The sequence below is a fragment of the Lacerta agilis genome, chromosome 10, assembly GCF_009819535.1.
Source record: "Lacerta agilis isolate rLacAgi1 chromosome 10, rLacAgi1.pri, whole genome shotgun sequence".
Taxonomy (NCBI): domain Eukaryota; kingdom Metazoa; phylum Chordata; class Lepidosauria; order Squamata; family Lacertidae; genus Lacerta; species Lacerta agilis.
The window spans coordinates 66,934,891-66,957,711 of NC_046321.1; the positions used below are offsets into that span (position 1 = coordinate 66,934,891).

At 43.8% G+C, this 22,821-nt stretch overlaps 1 protein-coding gene across 4 annotated transcripts in view; it reads right to left on the reverse strand.

The window, feature by feature from the left end:
- HGF (hepatocyte growth factor) overlaps positions 1-19,785 on the reverse strand; it is a 53,336-nt gene extending 33,551 nt beyond the window's left edge. For all 4 annotated transcript variants that reach the window (XM_033162424.1, XM_033162422.1, XM_033162421.1 and 1 more), the window contains exons 1-4: positions 19,538-19,785; positions 5,568-5,730; positions 1,728-1,840; positions 919-1,033 (exon numbers count right to left, since the gene is read on the reverse strand). In XM_033162424.1, coding sequence (XP_033018315.1) covers positions 919-1,033; positions 1,728-1,840; positions 5,568-5,730; positions 19,538-19,604 — 458 coding nt within the window. In that variant the 5' untranslated portion in view covers positions 19,605-19,785. The remainder of the gene's footprint in view (positions 1-918; positions 1,034-1,727; positions 1,841-5,567; positions 5,731-19,537) is intronic.
- Between the last annotated feature and the right edge of the window lie 3,036 nt (positions 19,786-22,821).

Below are 22,821 nucleotides of genomic sequence, written 5' to 3' on the forward strand. Positions count from 1 at the left end.
ATTTTTTTAACATTTTCTAATGGTGGTGTGCCTCGTGATTTTTTTCATGAAACAAGTGTGCCTTTGCCCAAAAAAGGTTGAAAAACACTGCCTTAGAGACCAACTAAGTTTGTTCTTAGTATGAGCTTTCGTGTGCATGCACACTTCTTCAGATACACTTGTTACAGTTTTGGAGGATGAGATCCAATCTGGTCTACTAGCTTTCCAAAGTTCTGCTAGGACACAAGGGCCAGTTCTTGCTTGCCAGCGCTACATGGGCACATGACTTGGAAGCATAAAAGAATGTCACAAGCAGGCAGTGCTCACCATGAAGCATCACTTTGGCAGGTAACTAAAGGAGCCTCAGTGCTGCCTGGAAAATGTGCTCCCAAACTTAAATGTGCTGACAGTGTCTACATATTGAGCGTTGTTTGCCTGCTACTGTGCACATACCAAAGGCATTCATGTAGAGGTCACAGGTAAGTATGCACTGGGTCCCACCTTTATCTATCCACCACAAATAAGCAAAAAGAGCAATTCTAGGGGAAGAACACTTCTAAAAAGTAGCTTGAAGTTGATTACCATGATGCTCATCAACTCTATTCAAGTTACAACTATATTCAAGTTACAACAAAGGAGATTCCGACTAAACATCAGGAAAAACTTTCTGATGGGAAGAGCTGTTTGACAATGGAATAGTCTCCTTTGGAAGTTGGTGGACTCTCCTTCCTTGGATGTTTTTAAGCAGAGATTGGATGCCCATCTGTCATGGATGCTTTAGTTGGGATTCCTGCATTGCAGGGGCTTGGACTAGATAACCCTTGGGGTCCCTTCCAATTCTATAATTTTATGATCCTATTATCAATGAAAGGAAAGGAAATTGGCAGGAGAAAGTTACCGGTATGTAAGACTGGGCTCTTGTGATCTCATCAATCTTACCTGTGTTCATGAGGTATTGTGGAATTCCATGCCTGACACCGAATGCCACTTTTTGTGACTGATATGGTTCCCTTATAATTTGCTCCTTTACCAGTGATACAATTTCTAACATAGTCTGTGGGGGAAGAAAAATAAAACAAAACAGAAAAATGGAAGACCTCACATTTTATTAGTGAATAAAAATGCATAGAAATTTAGCAAGTGTACTTTTATACTCACACATAATAAAGGTCAACTCATCTTGCTTTGTGCCAATTGTTCATGACTAGTGCAATTTTTTAAAAAAATCTAAAATTTCATACAATAATTTGTTAAATGTTTTGGCCAGTATCCGAAGAACAGTGCAACTTATCCTGCGCACCGGGCGGGGGGAGGGGGGCTCTGAGCTTCTGTTTCTCAAACAACAGCACCCCATGCCAAATGGCAAAGAGATGAGAGTCAAAATAGTTCAGAGAATGAGCCTGCTGTTCAAAGTAAACAACAACAAATCATTGGCCACTTACAAGTCCTTGGCCTTATCTGCATTTATTCACTCTTTAAAACCTTTGTTGGGCCATAAGAAAATGTTCTGTTTAGTTTCATTAATTTAATCCTGCAGCTAAACAAGGAGTTTTACTTGACTTTTTTCCTGGAATTGTTCTTTTCAGTTCCCCATCTGACCCTTGGAATGAAAATGGTTCCCCATCCCTGTATTGGAACTTCTATAAAGGGAGGGGGGTTCACAATAGCCAATGAGACATTATACTAACTTGCTCACCCAGGCAGGTTTTCTTGTCTATAATGTCATGGCTAAAGAATAAGCAACTTACCTTTCTTTTCATACAGGTCAAATGTGTTGTCTCCCCTGCTCCTCACTCCATTTTCTAGGGCAGTAAAGGAAAACCAATGGCAGCGTTTGGAAGCTTTATCAAATGCAAAAGCCCTGTGCAGAAAACGGGATGGATAAATAGTCAAACTCTGTTAAGATGTCCAACTCTGTATGGGAAGGAAGAAGTCTCAACCTGGCTGAGGAGACTCTCAGGCCCTTGACGGATGGGATGCAACATCTGGCCCAAACAAATGCTGAGGTTTCCCCCTCCCCTGAACTTCCATGAATCCACTGCCCATTCCCCTCTTTCAAAATGGGAATGAATCACTAGCGGGTTCAGGGAGATCTTGCACTGGTACCAATAATGAAATTCAGATACTATTTGCTACTCATTGTTAGAAGCCTAGAAAAGTAGTACAGATGTTGCTGGTGATGATGTAGGCATCCGAAGGCTTCCAACCTTGCTTCCAGTGATGGCTGTCCTCACTGACATCACTTTTCTCACCCCAAGAATATCTCATGGAATTTTGCTATGTTATTATGTCATGTGACAAAGACACGTGAGAGCAGAGGCAGCAAAGCAGGCTGGGAAGTGCACAATCATTCGGGCCTACTAAAGTTATTCAGGCCTAACTGCTAACTGCTGAGTCACTCTGACATGTGACTCATTCTCCTTAAAAGTAGCAGCCATTTTCTCTCTGGGTTCTCAGTAAGATTTCAGTCAGAGTCAGTCTGCCTCAGTTGTGAGCAGAGTAATCTCAGTCAAACTGTTTGGAACCGTGTTGTTTATGAAGAAGTTTACTTTAACCCAGTAAAGCTCTTATTATTTCACTGAAAAACTCTGCATTATTAAAACAAAATCGAAAATTCTTTCTAGTAGCACACGAAAGCTCATACCAGGAACAAACTCAGTTGGTCTCTAAGGTGCTACTAGAAATAATTTTCGATTTTGTTTTGACTATGGCAGACCAACACGGCTACCCACCTGTATCTGCATTATTAATTTACGCTGCGTGTCATATTAGGCAACATTATTCTGGTTTTTTAAATAGATTTTATTAAATTTTCAACAATATATCACAACAAAACAATAACACAATAACAAAAAATACAAAAAAAACAACAAACACAACTATAACACTATAATCATACTCTTCCTTAACATTGTTAATTGACTTCCTCACATCCCCTCCTCCTGCTTTCATTGTAACATTATTCCCTATTCTGTTCCCAGTAACAGTGCTATGTGCTTGAGCTCAGCCAAGAAGGAAGGGAAGGGAAGGGAAGGAAAAAAGAAAGGAGGGAGGGAGGGAGGGAGGGAGGGAGGAAGAAAGGAAGAAAGAAAGAAAGAAAGAAAGAAAGAAAGAAAGAAAGAAAGAAAGAAAGAAAGAAGTGTGCATGCACATGAAAGCTCATACCAAGAACAAACTTAGTTGGTCTCTAAGGTGCTACTGGAAGGATTTTTTTTATTTTTTATTTTTTTTTTGAGAAAGAAAGAAAGCTACCCTAAACTCAAAAAGGTCTTAAAATTTCACATACACACACATTTCCAAAATCAATCTTGAGGGGGAAGGTATTTGCACTCTATTCTGCACAAAATGCAATTTAAACCCCTCCCCCCCTAAAAAAAATCCTGGGCCAAATAGTTTCACCTAGTTTTAGTAGAAACCTGCTGCCTCATCTTCTTCCTTGTTGCATCTGTTTTGAGAGAGGGGACAGTGGGCTTTCCAAGTGGCACTCTTGGCCAGAGCTGGGAATAACAATTTTCAGGAGTCATGCAATATGCAGCACCATTAGCATAGAGGTGCCATCAATTTAAAGTGGAAAAGCCAAAATTTTCAGGAAACTGATCTGTTCTCTCTCTCCTCACACCTGCCTCACTGCCCCAGTCACCCGGCTCATCCCCCAGGACATGCTCTGAAAACTCAGTGATTATGCTATCATTTTAAATGACCTGAAAGAAATCTCCCTTTCATAACTGGTAGAAAAAGCTATGTTATACAATAAAAACCATTCCGACTTAATTCATTGACTACAAGACATTATTATTATTATTATTATTATTATTATTATTATTATTATTATTATTACTACTACTACCTGAACTTCACAAGCAGGTCACAGCACAGGTTACAACAACTTAGGTTACTGAAATACAACTCTCATCGGCCCTAGCAAGCATTGCCAGGGATGATGGGAGCTATAGTTCAGCCACATCTGCAGGGTCAAAGGTTCCCCACATCTGCCACTGACACATTCCAAAATGGAAAAATATATATTCTTTTGTTCCACAAAGACATATAGGATATCTGCTGCTATAGGCAGAAAAGCAACCAGCAGCCAGATAAATGGAGAATAAGCAGATATAATAATAATAATAATAATAATAATAATAATAATAATAATAATAATATACCTGCCCATCTCGCTGGGCTGCCCCAATCACTCTGGGCAGATACCAACATATTACAACAACAACAACAACAACAACAACAACAACAACAACTCAAGCATTAATAGTAACAATCAGATCCTATATAAAAAGTCACAGTAACTTTAAAATAAACCACATATCAAAGAAAGCAATACTCAATAATCCATTAGGATCCAATACTAAACAGTAAAATTAAACTAGCAAAACCATTACATATATCACAAAACTGTCCAAGGTGGAATCCACACACATATAAAAAAATGCTGTGAAAATGCTTTTTAAAAAAAGTTTTGAAAAATACATTGAATTTTGCAAAGCCCAGTGTCGCCATCTAGTGTTGCATTTGTATATTGCACTTTAAAGGTAAAGGTACCCCTGACCATTAGGTCTAGTCGCAGACGACTCTGGGGTTGCGGCGCTCATCTCACTCTATAGGCCGATAGAGCCGGTGTTTGTCCGCAGACAGCTTCCGGGTCATGTGGCCAGCATGACTAAGCCACTTCTCACAAACCAGAGCAGCGCACAGAAACGCCGTTTGCCTTCCCACCGGAGCGGTACCTATTTATCTACTTGCACTTTTAGCGTGCTTTCAAACTGCTAGGTTGGCAGGAGCTGGGACCAAGTAACGGGAGCTCGAACCGCTGACCTTCTGATCAGCAAGCCCTAGGCTCTGTGGTTATGACCACAGCGCCACTCGCGTCCCTCATATTGCACTTAAACACATTTAAAACATTTTATTTGCAGCTGTATAGCTGAGTCCTAAGTTTGCAAAATACATGCACATGAAGCTGATTTGGACAATTGCCTGAAAGCACTTCTCTCTTAGAAACTCTTGGCCCTGGGCAATTCCTTCAGTTTGTTCTTTTCCAAATGGCTGACCCCCAGCAAATCTCAAAAAAAGACGCTCCACATTTACTTACTTTTAATACCTTATTATCTTCCAACTTCTGAAAATATGGTCTCATTTTATAATATTTTATAGCCTTTTTCCTAGCAAGTTGAAAGCAGTAAAGTTGTCAAAGTGTCATAAAAACAGACAAAACCCAACAAAACAAGATAGCTAGAAATATCAACAAATATATTAGGAGGCAATTCACCCCCTCACCCTTCGCCTGGTATCCCAGGACTGCCTTCAAAAGAGATCAGTAGCAGGAAATGAGTTTATGCAATTCTTCCACAACCGCAGGGGGAACAACAATAATCTGAACAGGCCTGAAGTCATACAAACAGCGCACCTAATATAGCTCACATCAGCTCAGCCAGCCAACTTCAAAAATGTTTTGCTCAAATGCTCTTCTAAAAAGCAAAGTTTCCTCTTGTCTATGGAAGCTTGTCAGTTAAATATCATGATGCTTTGACTAGACTAGTATTTTGGCAATACTAAAAGCAAATTAAAACATTGCTTACTTGCAGGAGAATGGAAGTCCTTTATTCCTGTTGCATCTTTTGGCGCACTGTTCCGTAGTATTTAGCAGCTTGGTCTTCACTTTCAGCGCCTTGTCTATTCTCATTAACGTAGCATCAGCTGTCTTTCTGTAGTCATGGAGGGCATTTCTTTTCCCTTTGCCTTCTGCAGAAGGAACCAACAGATTCATACAGGCAGCGCTTTTTTTTCTAAAGAAATGTTTAGGGGGGCTCCCATTTTCCTACTCATATTGAAATACTGCCCCTCAACGAGGCCAAACTTAGATTCACAAAAAATTTTGGGGGGGTGTACCCCTGTGTCCCCCCCAGGGGGAAATAGCACTGCATGCAGGCATTAATCACACATGGATGAGGAACTGGGGGGAAATGAAGTAAGGGTAATGAACAATGCTAACAGAAACTTGGGATCCAGCAGCAATTGCAGATTTGGGCTATAAATTCGGGAGATGTGGCAGTAGAAAGGTGATGATGTGATGGAATGGTGGTAGCTGAAAGAAAAGCAATGATGGACAAATTACTCTTTGACTATAGGTGTAGCTTATGGGGTTTGGTGGGCCCAAGGGATGCTGCAAGACCTCACAGATGGCATAAACTGAATTCAAGCTGAGCCAAATTCTACTTCCCTCATTTTTGTGGGATCATTCATCTCTCTTGAAAGTGAGGGGTAAAAGGGACCCCTGACCATTAGGTCCAGTCGTGTCCGACTCTGGTGTTGCAGCGCTCATCTCGCGTTAATGGCCGAGGGAGCTGGCATACAGCTTCTGGGTTATGTGGCCAGCATGACAAAGCCGCTTCTGGCAAACCAGAGCAGTGCACGGAAACACCGTTTACCTTCCCGCCAGAGCGGTACCTACTGGTATTTATCTACTTGCACTTTAATGTGCTTTCGAACTGCTAGGTGGGCAGGAGCTGGGACCGAACAACGGGAGCTCACCCCGTTGCGGGGATTCGAACTGCCGACCTTCTGATCAGCAAGCCCTAGGCTCTGTGGTTTAACCCACAGCGCCACCCGAGTCCCTGAAAGTGAGGGAAATATTCAGCAATTCTGAGGGTAGGGGGAGGCAGGCAAATTCTAAAGTGGTGGCAATCTTACTTTTATGATTCCATGATGCTATGAAATCAGAAGCTGGGATTGCTTCTGTAATTCCATGGATGTCCTGGAGAAACAGGGACACTTGGCGGGTATGTACTAGTAGTCCAAGAAAATAAGCTTGGAAGTTTCCCTGCCAAGGCTAAAAGAAGCCGCGTGGGGCGTAATTTTCATCAAAACTGTACTGGAAGAGGCAATGGCTTATATCCTCCTCCCTGTGCACTGCAGTCCCAGCACATTTGCAATTAAATGCACTGGGTTTTTCTTAATGAAATAAATCAAATAAAGACACAGCGGGAAGTTTATCATCACATCTAGTCTGGTCCTTTTCTGGGTTGAGCATTGCAAGCTTGCTTCCAGCTGGTGTTGAGGACAATGTGAATGCTGAAGGGGGTGCATGAAAAGTTGCCAAGGGGACTAATGTGGCCCTAGAAGTAGTGTTAATTTTCACTTAGGGGAATTCCAACTGCACACACCAAAATGGTAAAGGACTGCTAAAGCAGTTACACATACACACCCAAACACACCGGAAACCTCAACAGACAGGGTGGTAGACTGGATAAATTGTTGGGGCTTGCATTTGGAAAAGCCAAATTCACATTCCCACTCAGCTGTGATGTGACGCTCACTGGGTGGCCAAATACTCTCTCTTTCCACCCCACCACCACCTAACCAACACAGCAAGCATAAAATCCCACTCAAAGGTCCTCGAGGGTGGGCTAAAAGTGTAACAAATAAGCACAACAAATAAGTATTCAGCCATTTACTAGCAAAAAAGAAAAAAAAAAACTGGAACACAAGCTGAAGCCTTTATTACTTTTACCCACTGGTTTGCATTATGATCTTCTGAGAATAAAGCTGATTTCACTTTAGCAAAGAAGCTACATAAAATGTAAATCTGAAAACAACTTAAAAATAGTTGAGTGCCAGAAATCTGTCACGTTACTGCACATGAAGTATACTTTTGTTTCTCCTTTTGCAACATTTCCTTCCTTCCTCTAAAATACATTGCACCAGTAATAAGCTAAAGAGGTGTCACAAGCAATCGAGATTACAACAGAGGTTTCCTAGAAGGACTTTTTTTTTTAAAGCAACCGTAGACTTCTACATCTCGTGGCTCCACCACATTTTTCAGTCTCAGTGACAGCTTGGATGGCTTTAAAAGTATACCAACTCCTGAAGGAGAAAGCTGTCAATGGTGGTTCTGATCAGGTTCTGGTTTCAAGCTTCCCATTGGCACCTGGTTGGTCTGTGTGAGAACAGAACGTGGACTTGATGGGCCATTGGCCTGATCCAGCAGGCTCTTCACAGGTTTTTAAATGTGATATGAAACTTTCCCAGCACCCCTCCTCTCCTTTATCCCCTTCATGATATGCAGCAGATTCCGCAGACCTAGCTGGACTGACCTTAGGTCCCCCAGCTTCAAGCCTGCTGCCACTAGGCAATCCAACACCTACCTGTACGGGGACTGCCTGGTGGTAGCCTAGTGGTAGCAGTGGAGAGCAGCAGCAGCAGCACTGTATTCAGCGCTGGGTGGCTTGGAGCCACAGTTTCCCTCAACGGTCCCTCAATGCACCAATGTATTTTTTTGAAGCTACACAAGAAAGCTTATGGTAGTTATTATAGCAGTGGCAGCGTTTCTCAAACTTGGATCTCCAGCCATTGTTGGACTACATCTCTAGCTAACAGGACGAGTGGTCAGAGATGATGGAAGTTGTAGTCCAACAACGGCTAGAGACCCAAGTTTCAGAAACAGTGGAGCAGAGCAGCACTATGCCCTGTCAAGGCAATGGGGTCCCAGCAGCCGCTCAAGGATGCAACAACACACTAAACCTTGACCTGTAATACCATCTGCAGACTTCCGGCTGACCGTTAACAGCTGTGTAGCTTGAACCCCTGGTCCTTATAGAAATGAAAGTAGGTCTGCTTCTGAAGCACCCTTCACACATGAAGGAGATGCTTCCACATAGTGCAATCTCCCAAAACTGGGAGGTCCATATAAATGACAATGATCTTGCAAGTGGTGCCAGTCATTAGCATCTTTCCTTCCACTTGTGACCACATCATTCACTCACAGTTCCTGCATGTGTCGAACTGTCTCACTCTGTAGGAAAGCACAAAATGAGTGTCTGAGTCATGGTGAGAAAAGTAACACTGGAACAAGGGTAAACTACCCTTTTGGTTCCATGGACCAGATCCTTATCAAGATCAACCTTGCAGGCCAAATTTGACATGCGGGGAGGGCCACTCATGTGGTGACATGGCATCTTATTCCTGGGATAGCTGACAGCTCAGGGGGCAGAGAATGAGATTCTTAATCTCAGGGTTGTGGGTTCAAGACCCACGTTGGGCAAAAGATTCCTGCATTGCAGCCGGTTGGACTAGATGACCCTTGTGGTCCCTTCCAACTCTACAATTCTATTATTCTATTATCATTATGATGTCACATGATTGATAGGTGGGTTATCCTACCCACTCTCAAAACCCCTTGTGTTTTGTTTCCAAGTCCCCATCAGTCAGCAGGTGACTACAGTATAACAAAGAAATCACTCACTGGGAACCTGATGCTTCCACTCCCTCTAATAGTGTGCATAGCTAGTGCCAACAGGACCATGCCCATAATGGGCCACTGGGAATCAAGAGGGTGGTATCAGAAAGCTCAGAGGAACCCCAAAGGTTTGCAGAAGTACCCCCCCCCCCCAGAAAACCCTTCAAAAAATCCTGAGGGAGCACAAAGCCCCCAAACAGCCCACACAGCAAGCCCAGTAGCTATGAAATATTGAGTGTCAATTGGAAAATAAAAATAACATATAGTCACGGAGTGGAATGCTTGAGATACTTACAGTTTATAGCAGGGGTAGGCAACCTAAGGCCCGTGGGCCAGATCCGGCCCAACTGCCTTCTCAATCCGGCCTGCAGATGGTCCAGGAATCAGCGTGTTTTTACATGAGTAGAATGTGTCCTTTTATTTAAAATGCATCTCTGGGTTATTTGTGGGGCCTGTCTGGTGTTTTTACATGAGTAAAATGTGTCCTTTTATTTAAAACGCATCTCTGGGTTATTTATGGGGCATAGGAATTCGTTCTCCCCCCCCCCCCAAAAAAAAAGTCCGGCTCACCACATGCTCTGAGGGACAGTGGACCAGCCAATGGGTGAAAAAAGGTTGCTGACTCCTGGTTTATAGTATCCTGGAGGAAGACATGGCTGGCTGGCAAGAACCCTGAACAGGAGAACTTCTGCAATGAGGTGGGGATATACTGCAATATTTTGTTGCAAGTACCACCTGTATATAATAACCAGTGAAACTAGCATTCTTTTCCAAGTACTGCTGCACATTATGCAGGGGGGGGGGCTCTGAAATAAATAGTGTTATAAGTTTGGGGGGTGGGGAGCAGGCTGTATGCCAAGACTCATTCCAACTCCTGGATTCAGCAAGATGGCAGGTGGGTGGGCCCCCTTCCCTAAAATGTTTGCTTTCTCTTGGAATTCAAGGCCTTCTTGAGGTGTTAATGCTGTGAAACCCTCCATCGTAGGCTCAGGTTGTATATCTGTGTAAATAAACCATGTATCATGAAGACACCATGGTCTGTGCTATACTTCATTACAAAGGGAACACAAACCCTGGGTAAGTGCCTGGAACCCTGGAATAATCTCACACTCCTAGGAGATTGGGGTGCAACAATAGTGTATTAAAGTGAAGAAACATGAAATCTCCAAACTCTCCAAACTGAAAGGAACTTTAACAGAAGAGCCAATTGTATACAGCTTCCATTTTTTTTCCTGGACATATCTAAAATTGAAGACATGCCAAAGAAAAGATTACATCTTTCACATTAGTAAGTGGAATGTCAATAGATATTTATCTACAGAAAGAGCTACTGACTAGCCCTTAACCATCAGCTTTAAAAAATGCAATCTGTAGTTTTGTTTTGTTTTTAATTAAGAAAAGAATTTCACTTGGTATTGTGTAAGACTGCTTGTTAGCAGTTAGCATATGGATAATTCAAGTCAAATAAATACTAAAAATCAAGCAAAAGGTAAAGGTAAAGGGACCCCTGACCATTAGATCTAGTCACGGACGACTCTGGGGTTGCAGCACTCATCTTGCTTTATTGGCTGAGGGAGCCGGAGTACAGCTTCCGGGTCATGTGGCCAGCATGACTAAGCCTCTTCTAGTGAAACCAGAGCAGTGCACAGAAATGCCGTTTACCTTCCTGCCGGAGCGATACCTATTTATCTACTTGCACTTTGATGTGCTTTCGAACTGCTAGGTTGGCAGGAGCTGGGACCGAGCAACGGGAGCTCACCCCGTTACGGGGATTCGAACCACCGACCTTCTGATCGGCAAGCCCTAGGCTCTGTGGTTTAACCCACAGTGCCTTCTGCATCCCTTAAAATTAAGTAATTTGTAGTTAAACACGCACACGCAACTAGGTCACAGCAAAGTTACAAAATAGATTTATAAAGTACAGTCGCATACAGCCCCAGGGCTAATAAAATTGAACTGCAGCTCAATTGATTTTTAAGGGAAAACAGCAATGAATATGCTGGAAACAGCAATGGGTGAGGGAGAAGGCAATTATTAGACAGTTTGGTATTTTTAAACACTTTACCATTTTTACTAAGGAAATGAATGTTACCCAGTTATGATATACATTGCATTGTCTTTTTATCTTCTTTGAAATCCTTTTTTTTCTTTTTGGTATATTATCGAGGCTTCTGTTTGTGCAATTGTCACATAGACCCTAGGAAAAAAACATAGGATTTGCCTTTCATCTGCATCCTAGCTTCTGGTACATGTTGCCTTCACAACCTACATCAAGGAGGACTACCAATGCAACAGGCCACATATGCTGTTTTATAATATAGTTAGGGCTGCCATACATCTGGATTTTCCTGGACATTACTTGGATTTCAAAGGCAGAATTGACGCCCAGGGGGAATTTCTGAAAGACGGCGCTTTGCGCTGAATCATAGGCAAGTCAATCGGAAAATCACATTTTTGGGGGGGTTGTCTTTAAAAAGCTGAACAATTTTGGGGTCTTTCTATTGGGGTGTCCTGGTTTTTACTTTTTGAAATATGGCAACCCTAACTATAGTTGGAAGGTACATGCCTAAAACAGGGATAGACCCTTTCTTCTTTCTTCCAGGAGCAGGTTGTCTGCACATCAGGGTGGTTTGGCAGCCTGGCATAAGGTTTTGTTCTGCTGTTTTCCCTCTGATAGGCATCTACAGTCTAGATACACATCGGACGAACAGCAGCACAAAGCTTCCAAACAACGAATAAGAAGCTTTTGTTTCGACGTTCAGCTTCCCCTCCCACCAGTAATAACGCCACCAAAATTTCCACTCCTTTTCATAGGAAACAGTTTCCTTATGTGAGATGGGTAATTTTATAACAAAAACTGCCATTTTTGTTTTTATTCTGCGAATGGATACATAGCTGTCAACTTTCCCCCCTTTTTAAGGGAAATTCCCTTATTCTGAATAGGATTCCTCGCAAGAAAAGGGAAAAGTTGGGAGCTATGAATGAATATAAATTGCCTGTGCACTTCATTGGGTTTGAATTCAAGTGTCCTCAGCCCAAGTCAAATTCCATATCCAACCCCTAGAATTGCTCTTGCGGTTTTCTTATCTTAGTCCTGAGGGGTGGGTTTTAATAGGTGAGAGAGGATAGATTAATTAGAATTTATCTTTCCAGGCACCCATGTGTGTGGGTTGAACAGAGTTTAAAGTCCCGTCCTTAGTAGCAAAATTGAAGCATAGGAATTACCTTATTTTTCGCTCCATAGGGCGCACCAGACCATAGGGCACACCTCATTTTTAGAAGAGGAAACAAGAAAAAAATATTTTTCTGGTTTTCTTCCTCTAAAAGGCCTGTTTTTTTGAGGATCAGCTAAAGATTTTGCAGCTTTTTTGCAAAGGGAAAAGCCCTGGTTTTTTGAGGATCAGCTAAAAGTTTTGCAGCTTTTTTGCAAAGGGAAAAGCCCTGTTTTTTTGAGGATCAGCTAAAAGTTTTGCAGCTTTTTTTGCAAAGGGGGAAAAGCAAAGCTCCTTTTGCAAAGGGGGAAAAGCAAAGAGGAAAAGCTCTGTTTTTATGGGGTTCAACTCACATTTCTGCAGCTTCTAAAGGAAAGGGAGCCTTTTCTACAGTTTCCAGACAGATAATCTAATCAGCCAGTCACATGTAGCCGGGGAAACAAACAACCTCCCTCTGCAGCACATTCAACAATGGAGGCCTGGGCAAGGGGGCGGGGCCGAAAGGGAGCCGGGACTCTTATCTCTCTCCTGATCTCTTGCTGCTCAGCTGCTCAGCGGGGTCCTTTCAACCCCCCACCCCTTTCTCTTTGTAAAATAAAAGGCATGATCCTCTTTTGGCCCCTGGGCAATTCAGCTCCAGGGACCACCATTCGCTCCATAAGATGCACAGATATTTCCCCTTACTTTTTAGGAGGAAAAAAGTGCATCTTATGGAGCGAAAAATACGGTAGGCTGTAAAGCATTGCTTTGAACAAGTCCAGCTAAGCTGGCTCCTGCTTTTCTTACCCCGCCTAACAAAGAATCAGACAGCAGACTGGGGAGTAAGTTTAAAATATGATTTACTTACTTATAGTCATGCACATAGCTGTCAACTTTTCCCTTTTTTAAAGGGAAATTCCATTATTCCAAATAGGATTCCTCGCAAGAAAAGGGGAAAGTTGACAGCTATGGTCATGCATCAGTTCTCAGCTACAGCAGTAGTAAAAACTATGCAGATAAAATAGTTATATTTGCAGTAGAAACCGGCATATGCCTGGGCTGGAGCAAGTGGAGGGCATGTCTGCCCCCTCGCTGCTCCAAGGAAGAAAATGGGAGGGAAGGAACAGGAAATACTTCTTTGATTCTTCTCGCTCAAGAGAAAAGGGGAAATGACATCACACAGAGCCCTCTCTTTACCAATTACATTTCTATGGTCTGAGCCTCTGACTACCAGCAATACAGCTCTGTGGTCATTAGTCCCTAAACTTACTAACAAGTAGGAATAAGAACACAACAATTGGTGGGATGGCTCCAGTTCCCTGGGCATCCCAGCTGGAATCAGGGCGAGGGATGAAGCAAGACATACATCCAGTGAGTATTAGGTGTAACTCCACAATCTATGGCTCTCCACTTGCACTAGTTCAAATTACTACAGCAGCAGTTGTAGTACTCGTGTAGAAATGCAAAGGAACAGGCTTAATACTTGAGAGACACAGAAGTCTCATTCTTCTGTGAAGTCCCTGCACTGCTTCGTGAAGGCTAACTTCCCTCATTTCTAGCTCAGTAGCTTGGTTTGGGCAGGCTAGCTTCAGAAGACCAGGAGGATAATATGTGCACAAGGTCCTACACATGGAAAAAATGAACGATGGTGACAGGTTGAAAAAGCAACAATAGTTGAAAGCAGAAGTGAATAAATATTACTGCACAGTGAACAACCCACAGAAGGACTTCATTAAAAAATGTTAGCTCACCATGACATTTTCCTGAGCTGAGTTATACAGAAATAAATACCAAATTAAGAAATGAGGGCAGGGAGGAAAGAGGAAGAATCAACACATCCCCTCCTGTGTTTGGAACAATGAATGGCCATACCTATTCTCCAGCTTTACATATGTGCGTCTTTCTATATGATGTGCTCTCTGATCAATCAAGTACACAGTGTGTGATAGCGTAGGCAAAACAATTGCTCGCCAAACACAACAGTCACTGACATGACAGGTGTGGAGAACCTTTGACCCTACAACTCCCATCAGCCCCAAGAAGAATGACCCATCCATATTATGGGAGTTGTAGTACAGCAACATCCAAAGGACCAACGGTTCCCCATACCTTCTCTTTGAGAATGATCTGAGAAGTAGGAAGTCCTCATTTCAAATATCACATCCAGCACAAACTCATTGGGTAGCCTAGGCCGGCAGCGTTGGACTATCGAACAAGGAAGCTGCCTCCACAGAAGAAGAAGAAGAAGAGTTTGGATTTGATATCCCGCTTTTCACTACCCGAATGAGTCTCAAAGCGGCTAACATTCTCCTTTCCCTTCCTCCCCCACAACAAACACTCTGTGAGGTGAGTGGGGCTGAGAGACTTCAGAGAAGTGGGACTAGTCCAAGGTCACCCAGCAGCTGCATGTGGAGGAGTGGAGACGTGAACCCGGTTCCCCAGATTACGAGTCTACCGCTCTTAACCACTACACCACACAGCTCCCTTGCATGCCGGATCCAGGCCCCGAAGGCCGAGTCCAGGCACGGCTTCCTTCCCCACAGCTCTGGCCTCAGTGAGGGAGCCTGTCATGGGGGCACCTAGTGGTGCCTCAAAAAAATGTACCTGGGGACACGCCCCGCCCACGCTTCACCACTGCCTTACTCTATCTTACCATTCAGTGTGTGCATTCCAGATGTTGTGGACTACAATTTCCATCAGCCTTAGCCAGCAGAATCAATGGTCAGGGATTTGGGGAGCTGTAGTCCACAAATATCTGGAGGCCCCAAATTGGCTATCCCTGTGATTGAAGATCCACTGGATTCCTTTCCAGCGCTGTGGATTTCTTATAGCCTAATGGGTGCAATATTTTATCAGATCATATTAATTAAAGATGGCATGTGCATTTGAAGCCACGGTGTTCCAATATGCCTATTTGAAAAACTGCAAGCAGAATCAACGTGAGCACAGTTCCCTGCAAGCAGTTTCCCTCGTGAATTCTGCTTGTTCCCTACCCCAGCCAGTCCCCACTTCCCCAGGTCTGGACTGCCTGCTTACTGGAATCTGATTATCAGCACCAACATTGTCCTCTGTATCCATGACTATAGACTGCTGTTCCAAAAAATAGCTAATTCTGGTCAAATAACAGCGTCCAAGGGCTTCTGACAGGCAGTTTTTCTTCTTGCTCTGCACCAGCCATTTTTGTATATGTGATTTTCTTTTTCTTTTTTTACCCTGAGATGCATCAGTTTACAGCTGTTTACACTGAAATGCATTTGCCATTTGGTATCCCATGACTGCTAAACTTACTTAGGATTCCTCGGTGGCATACTTTGGATTGGAATAATCCTTGCAAAAAGCGATGCTGGTTCTGCTTCAGCAAGGCTTGTTCTTCTATATACTTGATCATTATGGGTGGTATTCAACTACATTTTGCTCACAGTAGACACATTGGGGTGTTGTTGTTTTTTAAAAAACAAACAAACCTGCAGCAAAACTGTCATTTTCTTGCCTTTTAAGAGCTGCCATCCAAATTTCACAGAATGTGTGTGTGCACTTTGTTCTCTGGTATCTGTACCCATTTTTTAAAAAACGTTTCATGAGAAACAGCCTTCACACATCCATCCATCAGCCCTCAGAAGCAGAGGTGCCTCATTCTGTAACAGAGAATGCACATTTCCACTCTAGCTTTAGACCATGTTATAGAGTGAGATAAGCTTTCCCCACTAAGAGGCTTTCCTTTCTTTGATTTCAGTAGATGATTTTCCAGTTTTTACGCAACATCCTAATCTTGAGCCCTTCAGCTCCACTTTCCTCATGCTGCTCTGCTCACAAAAATAGCTTTAAATAGGAAAAGTGGAGGGGGGAACTCTGATAAAGGGGATCAAATGGACTGTGTGTGTGTGTGTGTGTGTGTGTGTGTGTGTGTGTGTGTGTGACCAATAAGCAGCTATTGGCACTTTGCACCAAATGGATTCCATTATCCAAAAAGAATACAGTCTTCAGACTGGCAGAATATCATTTTAACTGCTGACAGCACACGGCATAATAATAATCTACAGCTGAAAGAATAAATCACTGCGGGCTAATGACATGTATGCAGTTATGTAAACAAAGAGCCAACAAGACACAGCAAAATCTCTACTATGGTTCTGAATATTTTGATTGACCAAAGTTCAGATTTTCTTCCTCTGTGATGTGTGGCAACATGAGTCACATGAAAAAGAAAAATCCATGAAATGTGACCAGGAGGAGGCATGTTTGCAGGAAACTCAGCTTCCTTGTTAGGTGGTATATTTACACACTCGAAGTCTGAGTACTCTGGAGAGGTTGTAGCAAAAGCATCCACACCATACATTTAAAACACTCTTACACCACTTTAAGGGATGTGGGTGGCACTGTGGGTTAAACCACTGAGCCTCTTGGGCTTGCTGATCAGAAGGTCAGCGGTTCAAATCCCCGCGACAGGGTGAGCTCCCGTTGCTCGGTCCCTGCTCCTGCCAACCTAGCAGTTCGAAAGCACGTCAAAGTGCAAGTAGATAAATAGGTACCACTCCGGTGGGAAGGTAAACAGTATTCCCGTGCGCTGCTGTGGTTCGCCAGAAGTGGCTTAGTCATGCTGGCCACATGACCCGGAAGCTGTCTGCGGACAAACCCCGGCTCCCACAGCCTATAGAGCGAGATGAGCGCCACAACCCCAGAGTCGTCCACGACTGGACCTTACAGTCGGGGTACCTTTACCTTTACCTAATGTTTTTAATCTGCTTATCACAAAGATATATTTAGGAGCAATTATAATCTACAGTTTACTGTCACTAAGGTATATAGACAACAGATTTTTTTCAAAAAACACAGGGATGTGTCACAAACTTCTATCTGTGATTTTTCATAACTTATATTCATGTATATTGAAAGAGATTCAGATAATCTGGAGCAACTCACAACTGAAAAAGTCAAATTTTAATTGAAGTTGCCCCCCCATGCCCTCAAAGAATGTGATGCAATTCAAATAAGGTGTGATGTATAACAGAGGTATTGTTCTTGGATGAAACAAACAAAAACCTACTTTGCAAGTATAAACATTTATGTTTATATATTTAAAACTTGACCAATCCAAAACCAACCCAGACATCAAACAGCAGAATAGCCATGGTGATATTAAGAATGTGAATATAATCAATCCCTGTAGCAAAAATTAAAGTAACACTTTCCATAACAAAAAATTAAGAAGAAAATAAATGGTATGGGGGGGGGGGATTTGTGTTTAGAATACTGTATGGAGTCAATCTATTATTTTCCCCAGCATGTGAAATATTTACATTCTGAGAAAATAAGACTGAAATAAAATGGAATTTGTCCAAATGGATGCACTTTTGGGGATGGAAATGAAATAAAAAACTTGTCTTCATCCTAAATCACATTAACTTGGATCAAATGTTATAAGTGATTGCAGGAGAGAGAAGGGGTAGGACAAGAAGGATGCTGAAAGTACGGGGGAAATCATGCTAGTGACACAGAAACTTAAGTTCATTTGGACCATCATTGAAATAAATAAATAGAAAAAGCACTTAGTATCAGATGAACTACTGGACTATCAATTATACACAGCTGTATAAGTAAGCTGCATTAATAAGATGTATAAATAAATTAGAGGAAGTTAGCAAAGTGCCTCCATCATGCTGTCAAAGTTATCTACACAAAAGGTACACGTGGTTCCAAACCGATAAGCAGGTATATATGTTTCCACAACATTTGCATGTCAACTTGTTTGTGATTTTGCTGCACAACCCACTACCAGCAGCAGATCTCCCCACTGGCCTTTTGTCGGATCGCATGCCTTAGCTAACTTCAAAAAAGAGAAAGAGGGACAAAGAACCCAACACGTTTCCTTTATAATGAAAAAAGTATCCCCCATACAACCGAGAAATAAAAGCCCCATCCCTCCAGTGTTCCAGTCCCATGGAAGACACTCAGAAAACAGAAAACCAAGTCAGCAGTTTCCAGTTGTTGATTGCTTATTGTTTTCTCTTCCTACTTTCCACAGCCTCGGGAACTTGATTGGCTCGGAGATGAAATGTTAATTAACTGGGTCCAGAAATGGACAGTTTACTGCACTGGGCACACACAAGGACATGGCCCCTCATTTAGGTGTTCGTTCCAAGCCTTGGAAATAGGTCTCCTGAGGTTAGGATGCTCACTGTTGTCCTCATACTGCTTAACATGTAATCAATTACATTGCAATAAGGGACAGATGTTTCCTCTTGCCCCATCACAGCTGAGAGAGCCTAGAAGCAAGCAGCGAAATAACTTCCCCCGCTTTCCCTTTAGATCTGCTAATCTGCCCAGTTCACAAAGATTGCACATATGTAGGTCTTTGGGATCTGAAAACTGTGCACATGGTGTGTGTTTTTTGGGGGGCGGCAGAGAGTGCATTTACACAGAACAAGACAAATTCTGCAGCAACATCCACAGAGAGTTCTCTTCCTGCACAAATCCATGAAGTCTTTTTAGATCTACTGTATTTACAGGAACACTTAGGTGGGGCAGAATACATTTCTGTTTTGATTTCCAACCCAGCCAGTCTCCCAGTGGTCCCTCACTTGCTTAGAGAGGGTAACTGGGTTTGCTTTGAGGTAGATTTTCATTTCTCGCTTGGATAAAAGGTAACCATACCATATTCGATCCAGACACCTGAATGATTTGATGCCCTACTACAGGCGTCCTGGGACACGGTTCTCTCTTCCCAATCAGGGGGTGTAGCCTTAAGCCTGTCCCGGGAAGAGACGTCGCAAAACAAACTTAACCCTTTAGTTGCCGGGCGCTTTTCACACGTTCATTCGCCCACCGGACACCCCCGCCAGAAAAAAAGAATCGAAATAGATCTCTTCAGGTATTTGGATACATCATAAGCACAGAAAATTCTGAATATTTTTTCCCCCTCTCCCATAAATGCATACTCTCGCGCGCGCGTTCACACGCACGTGTGCGCGTGTTTCCGACACAAACGCGCGGAACTTTCAATGCACACAACAAGCACATCTGTTTAAAAAAAAAAAGACAAAACAAAAAAAGGCAAGAAGTCCCGAGTGAAAAACGACCGACCAGCTCCTTTAGGGAAAAAGAAAAAAACAGGAGCCGAACTAACCTGCCCAAGGGATGTTGATGATGGAGTGAAGGAAGAGTCCGAGGGGCAAAAGCTGGTTGGTCCACATGGGTGGTTTTGGGGGGCTTTGGTCTCCAGCGGAGGGGAAGAGGAGATGCCCAGCCGGTCAACAGAGGAGACAGAGCGAGCCGAGCTGCTGCTTTTTATTGCGATGAGCCAAGTTTTGTTGTGCGATTAACTGGAAAGCTCTGGGTCCCAACTCCCTCTTACGGTAAGAAAGTGTTTAGACAACACTCTGCCCCCCCCCCCTCTCTCTCTCTCTCTCTCTCTCTCCCCGCCTTTCATCCAAGCCAGTCCAGAGAGAGAGAGAGACAGAGGGAAACGGGAAGGGCGCAGGGACCCTGGCAGAAACCGACCGAAGGGCAGCGACAGGCAAGCCGCGTCCCGCGCTGGGTGGAGGGAGAGGCGGACGCGCCGCCGCCACCGACACGCGCGCAGGCAGCCGCCGCGCCTCCGCCGCCTCAGCAGGGGAAGCCCCGAGGCACGAGGCTCGCGGGACGGCCGCCCGGGACGGAGCAAGCGCGCCCGGCCTGGCGGTGCCCGCGGGCAACGTGTCAGTGGACCCCTCCGAGACCCCCTTTGGCCAACCTGTGGCTGGACGTGCAGGCAGAGAGGCTGGCCTGCGGAACGCCCTGCCCCTGGAAAACGAGCGCGCCAGGAAGACGCTTTATCTAGTTATTCGTTCGCAAATATACACAGCCCACTTTTCCGCCAAGGAGCGCAGAGGAGGTGGCGTCCATACATCTCCTCTCAACAGCCCTGTGAGGTGGGTTAGGCTGAGAGGGCGAGTGACCCGTCTGAGGTCACCCAGTGAGCTTAATGGCCAAGTGGGGATTTGAACCCTGTTCTCTCCTGTGCTAGCTTTCCTGCCAGTGAGTATGCCCATATTGCTACACTCCGTGGCTCACCCAGGGATGGCTGTGGGCAGGATTCCTGCATTGCAGGGGGTTGGACTAGATGACCCTGGGGATCCCTTCCAACATAAGTTACTATGATTCTATATTCAGGGGAGGGTTTTTATTTTTATAATGGGGGTGGGGAAATCCCCAAATCTACAGTGCAGCAATACCTTTATTAGTCCCACCCGGCATTTGATAAAATAGTGAGGAATCACTCCAGTTCTGCAGGACAGACACATCATGAGGATGGATGTAAGAAAAATGGGAGAGCAGGGACAAAAACAACTGACTTGAGTGTTAAGCTCACCCCCCCCCCACCCCCACCTTAGCTTAGTGTCTTGGCTGGAGAACTCAAAGTCATGCTCACTATCTTGTCACACTTAGCTTGATTCAAATAATTATATTGCTCAACTCTGGATTTTGAAATTTTTCTAAAGCCACACTTTAGAAGTAAGGGTGGATAGACATTTAATACATTAATGGACCAAGGCTCCTCCCACTGCTTTTACTACTTTCTTTTTGTCCCTTGCAAAAGCATTCAGGAATGTAAACTCCCACCTACAACTTAAAGTGGTCCTGGCGGGGTAGAGAGAAATACCACTTGATTCTGCTGAATGTATCAATGTTTCCTGAACCGGTATGTTTTCAGCAACTGGGCTCCTGTGCCTTTTTTAATTGCTGCACGGTGGGCAGAAATTCTGCAGGTACATGCTTAGCAAGGGGATGTGGTGGTGATGGAGAGAGCATCACCTGTTGCATTTATGGTTCCAAAGCAGCTGTTAATGTCATAGGACTCCTGACCCTTTCACCCCATTCCCCGGATAGTTACTTTAGCCTACTCATATTCCCTTAGAACACTTTTTAAAAATACCACTCTTAAGCATTTTTGCAGCGAGGCAAAAGAACTGGCTTGGTCATGTCCACAGAATGGAAGGTGGCAAGATCCCCAAGGGTGTGCTCTACAGGGAGCTGGGTATCATAGCTGTCAACTTTTCCCTTTTCTTGCGAGGAATCCTATTCGGAATAAGGGAATTTCCCTTTTTTTAAAAAGGGAAAAGTTGACAGCTGTGCTTCAGGCACCAGGCCTGTTGGCAGACCAACTTTCCATTACAAAGATGTTTGCAAATGGGACACGAAGACGGGCAGCATCAGCCCTGCCATGTGAGAATTCCTTGCAGGTGACCTCAGTACCTGGAGACAGGCAGTCAAGTTGTGCATCCATAACAGTGACCAGAGGAGGAGTGAGAAGAAACGCCGTGGTGCATCTGCAGCAGCACAACCAGATGCCTCCACCTGCCCCAGCTGCAACAAAACATGTCTCTTCCGCATTGGTCTCTACAGCCACAACAGGTGCTCTTACCTTTCAATAGTTTGACTTCACCCCCATCTCAGAATGGGGTATGTTACAGAACCGAGCTCCCTTTAACATTAACACAAATCTTAAGAAGCCCAGTAAAAGTACAATTAGATTTGAAATCCCACTCACATTGACTCGACTGTACCCCAAAACTGCATCTCTTCTTAAATAGCAGGCATCCACTCAAACCTTCAGCAGACTTGCCAGGGCACAAGCCCGTTGATTGTCAGTCAGAGAAGTGTCCAAACTCAGTTGTATCAACCTTTTCTGCAGTATACTCTGAGTATGATTAACATTGGCTACAACCTGATATTCGTAGTGTGTTTGAATGCAGAGGTGGTGGGGAGCAGGGGTGAGCAACCTTTTGTCCATTGCATGTTAGTGGGCACGGCTGAAGGTGATGGTGGGCAGGGCTGGAGCCAAAAGTGGGCAGCCACTGGCCTCTCTTCTTTCTAAAGCCAGTGCTGGGATTGAAGGGACAGATGGCTTTTGCCAGAAGTTTGCAGAGACTGCAGATTGCATGAAGCACTAGATTGCAGCTTGCCTACCCCTGGCATAAGAGATAACACTTATTAGTAGCACATGAGTAGAGATATGGCCGGCCATCATTTTAGAGGGGGAGTACATTTGGTGAAGACAGACAATGTAGTTGTCTCCCATTCATCAGATAAGTAGAATTCAGTTCTTCCCTATGCAGTTGAATGAGTGCTTGCCATTTCAATTCTGGGAATCATAGTACTGTACAGTATGATAGAATTGTAGAGGTGGAAGGGACCACAAGGGAAAGCTTGCAAGTATTGCATTTTTTGCTTTTTACACGGTTCTTAAAGGTACAGAGGTCTGCCAGAAAGAAAAACTCTGTGAATGGTATTGATATTACGCCATCTGTATATTATAAGAGCTCAAGCTTCCAAGCACACACATGGAGTATTTGCAAGAAGCCCTGAGGGTCAGTTCACACATACACGCAGTTGGTCATACTGTTGCATGCCACCCAATCTCTGAGTGGT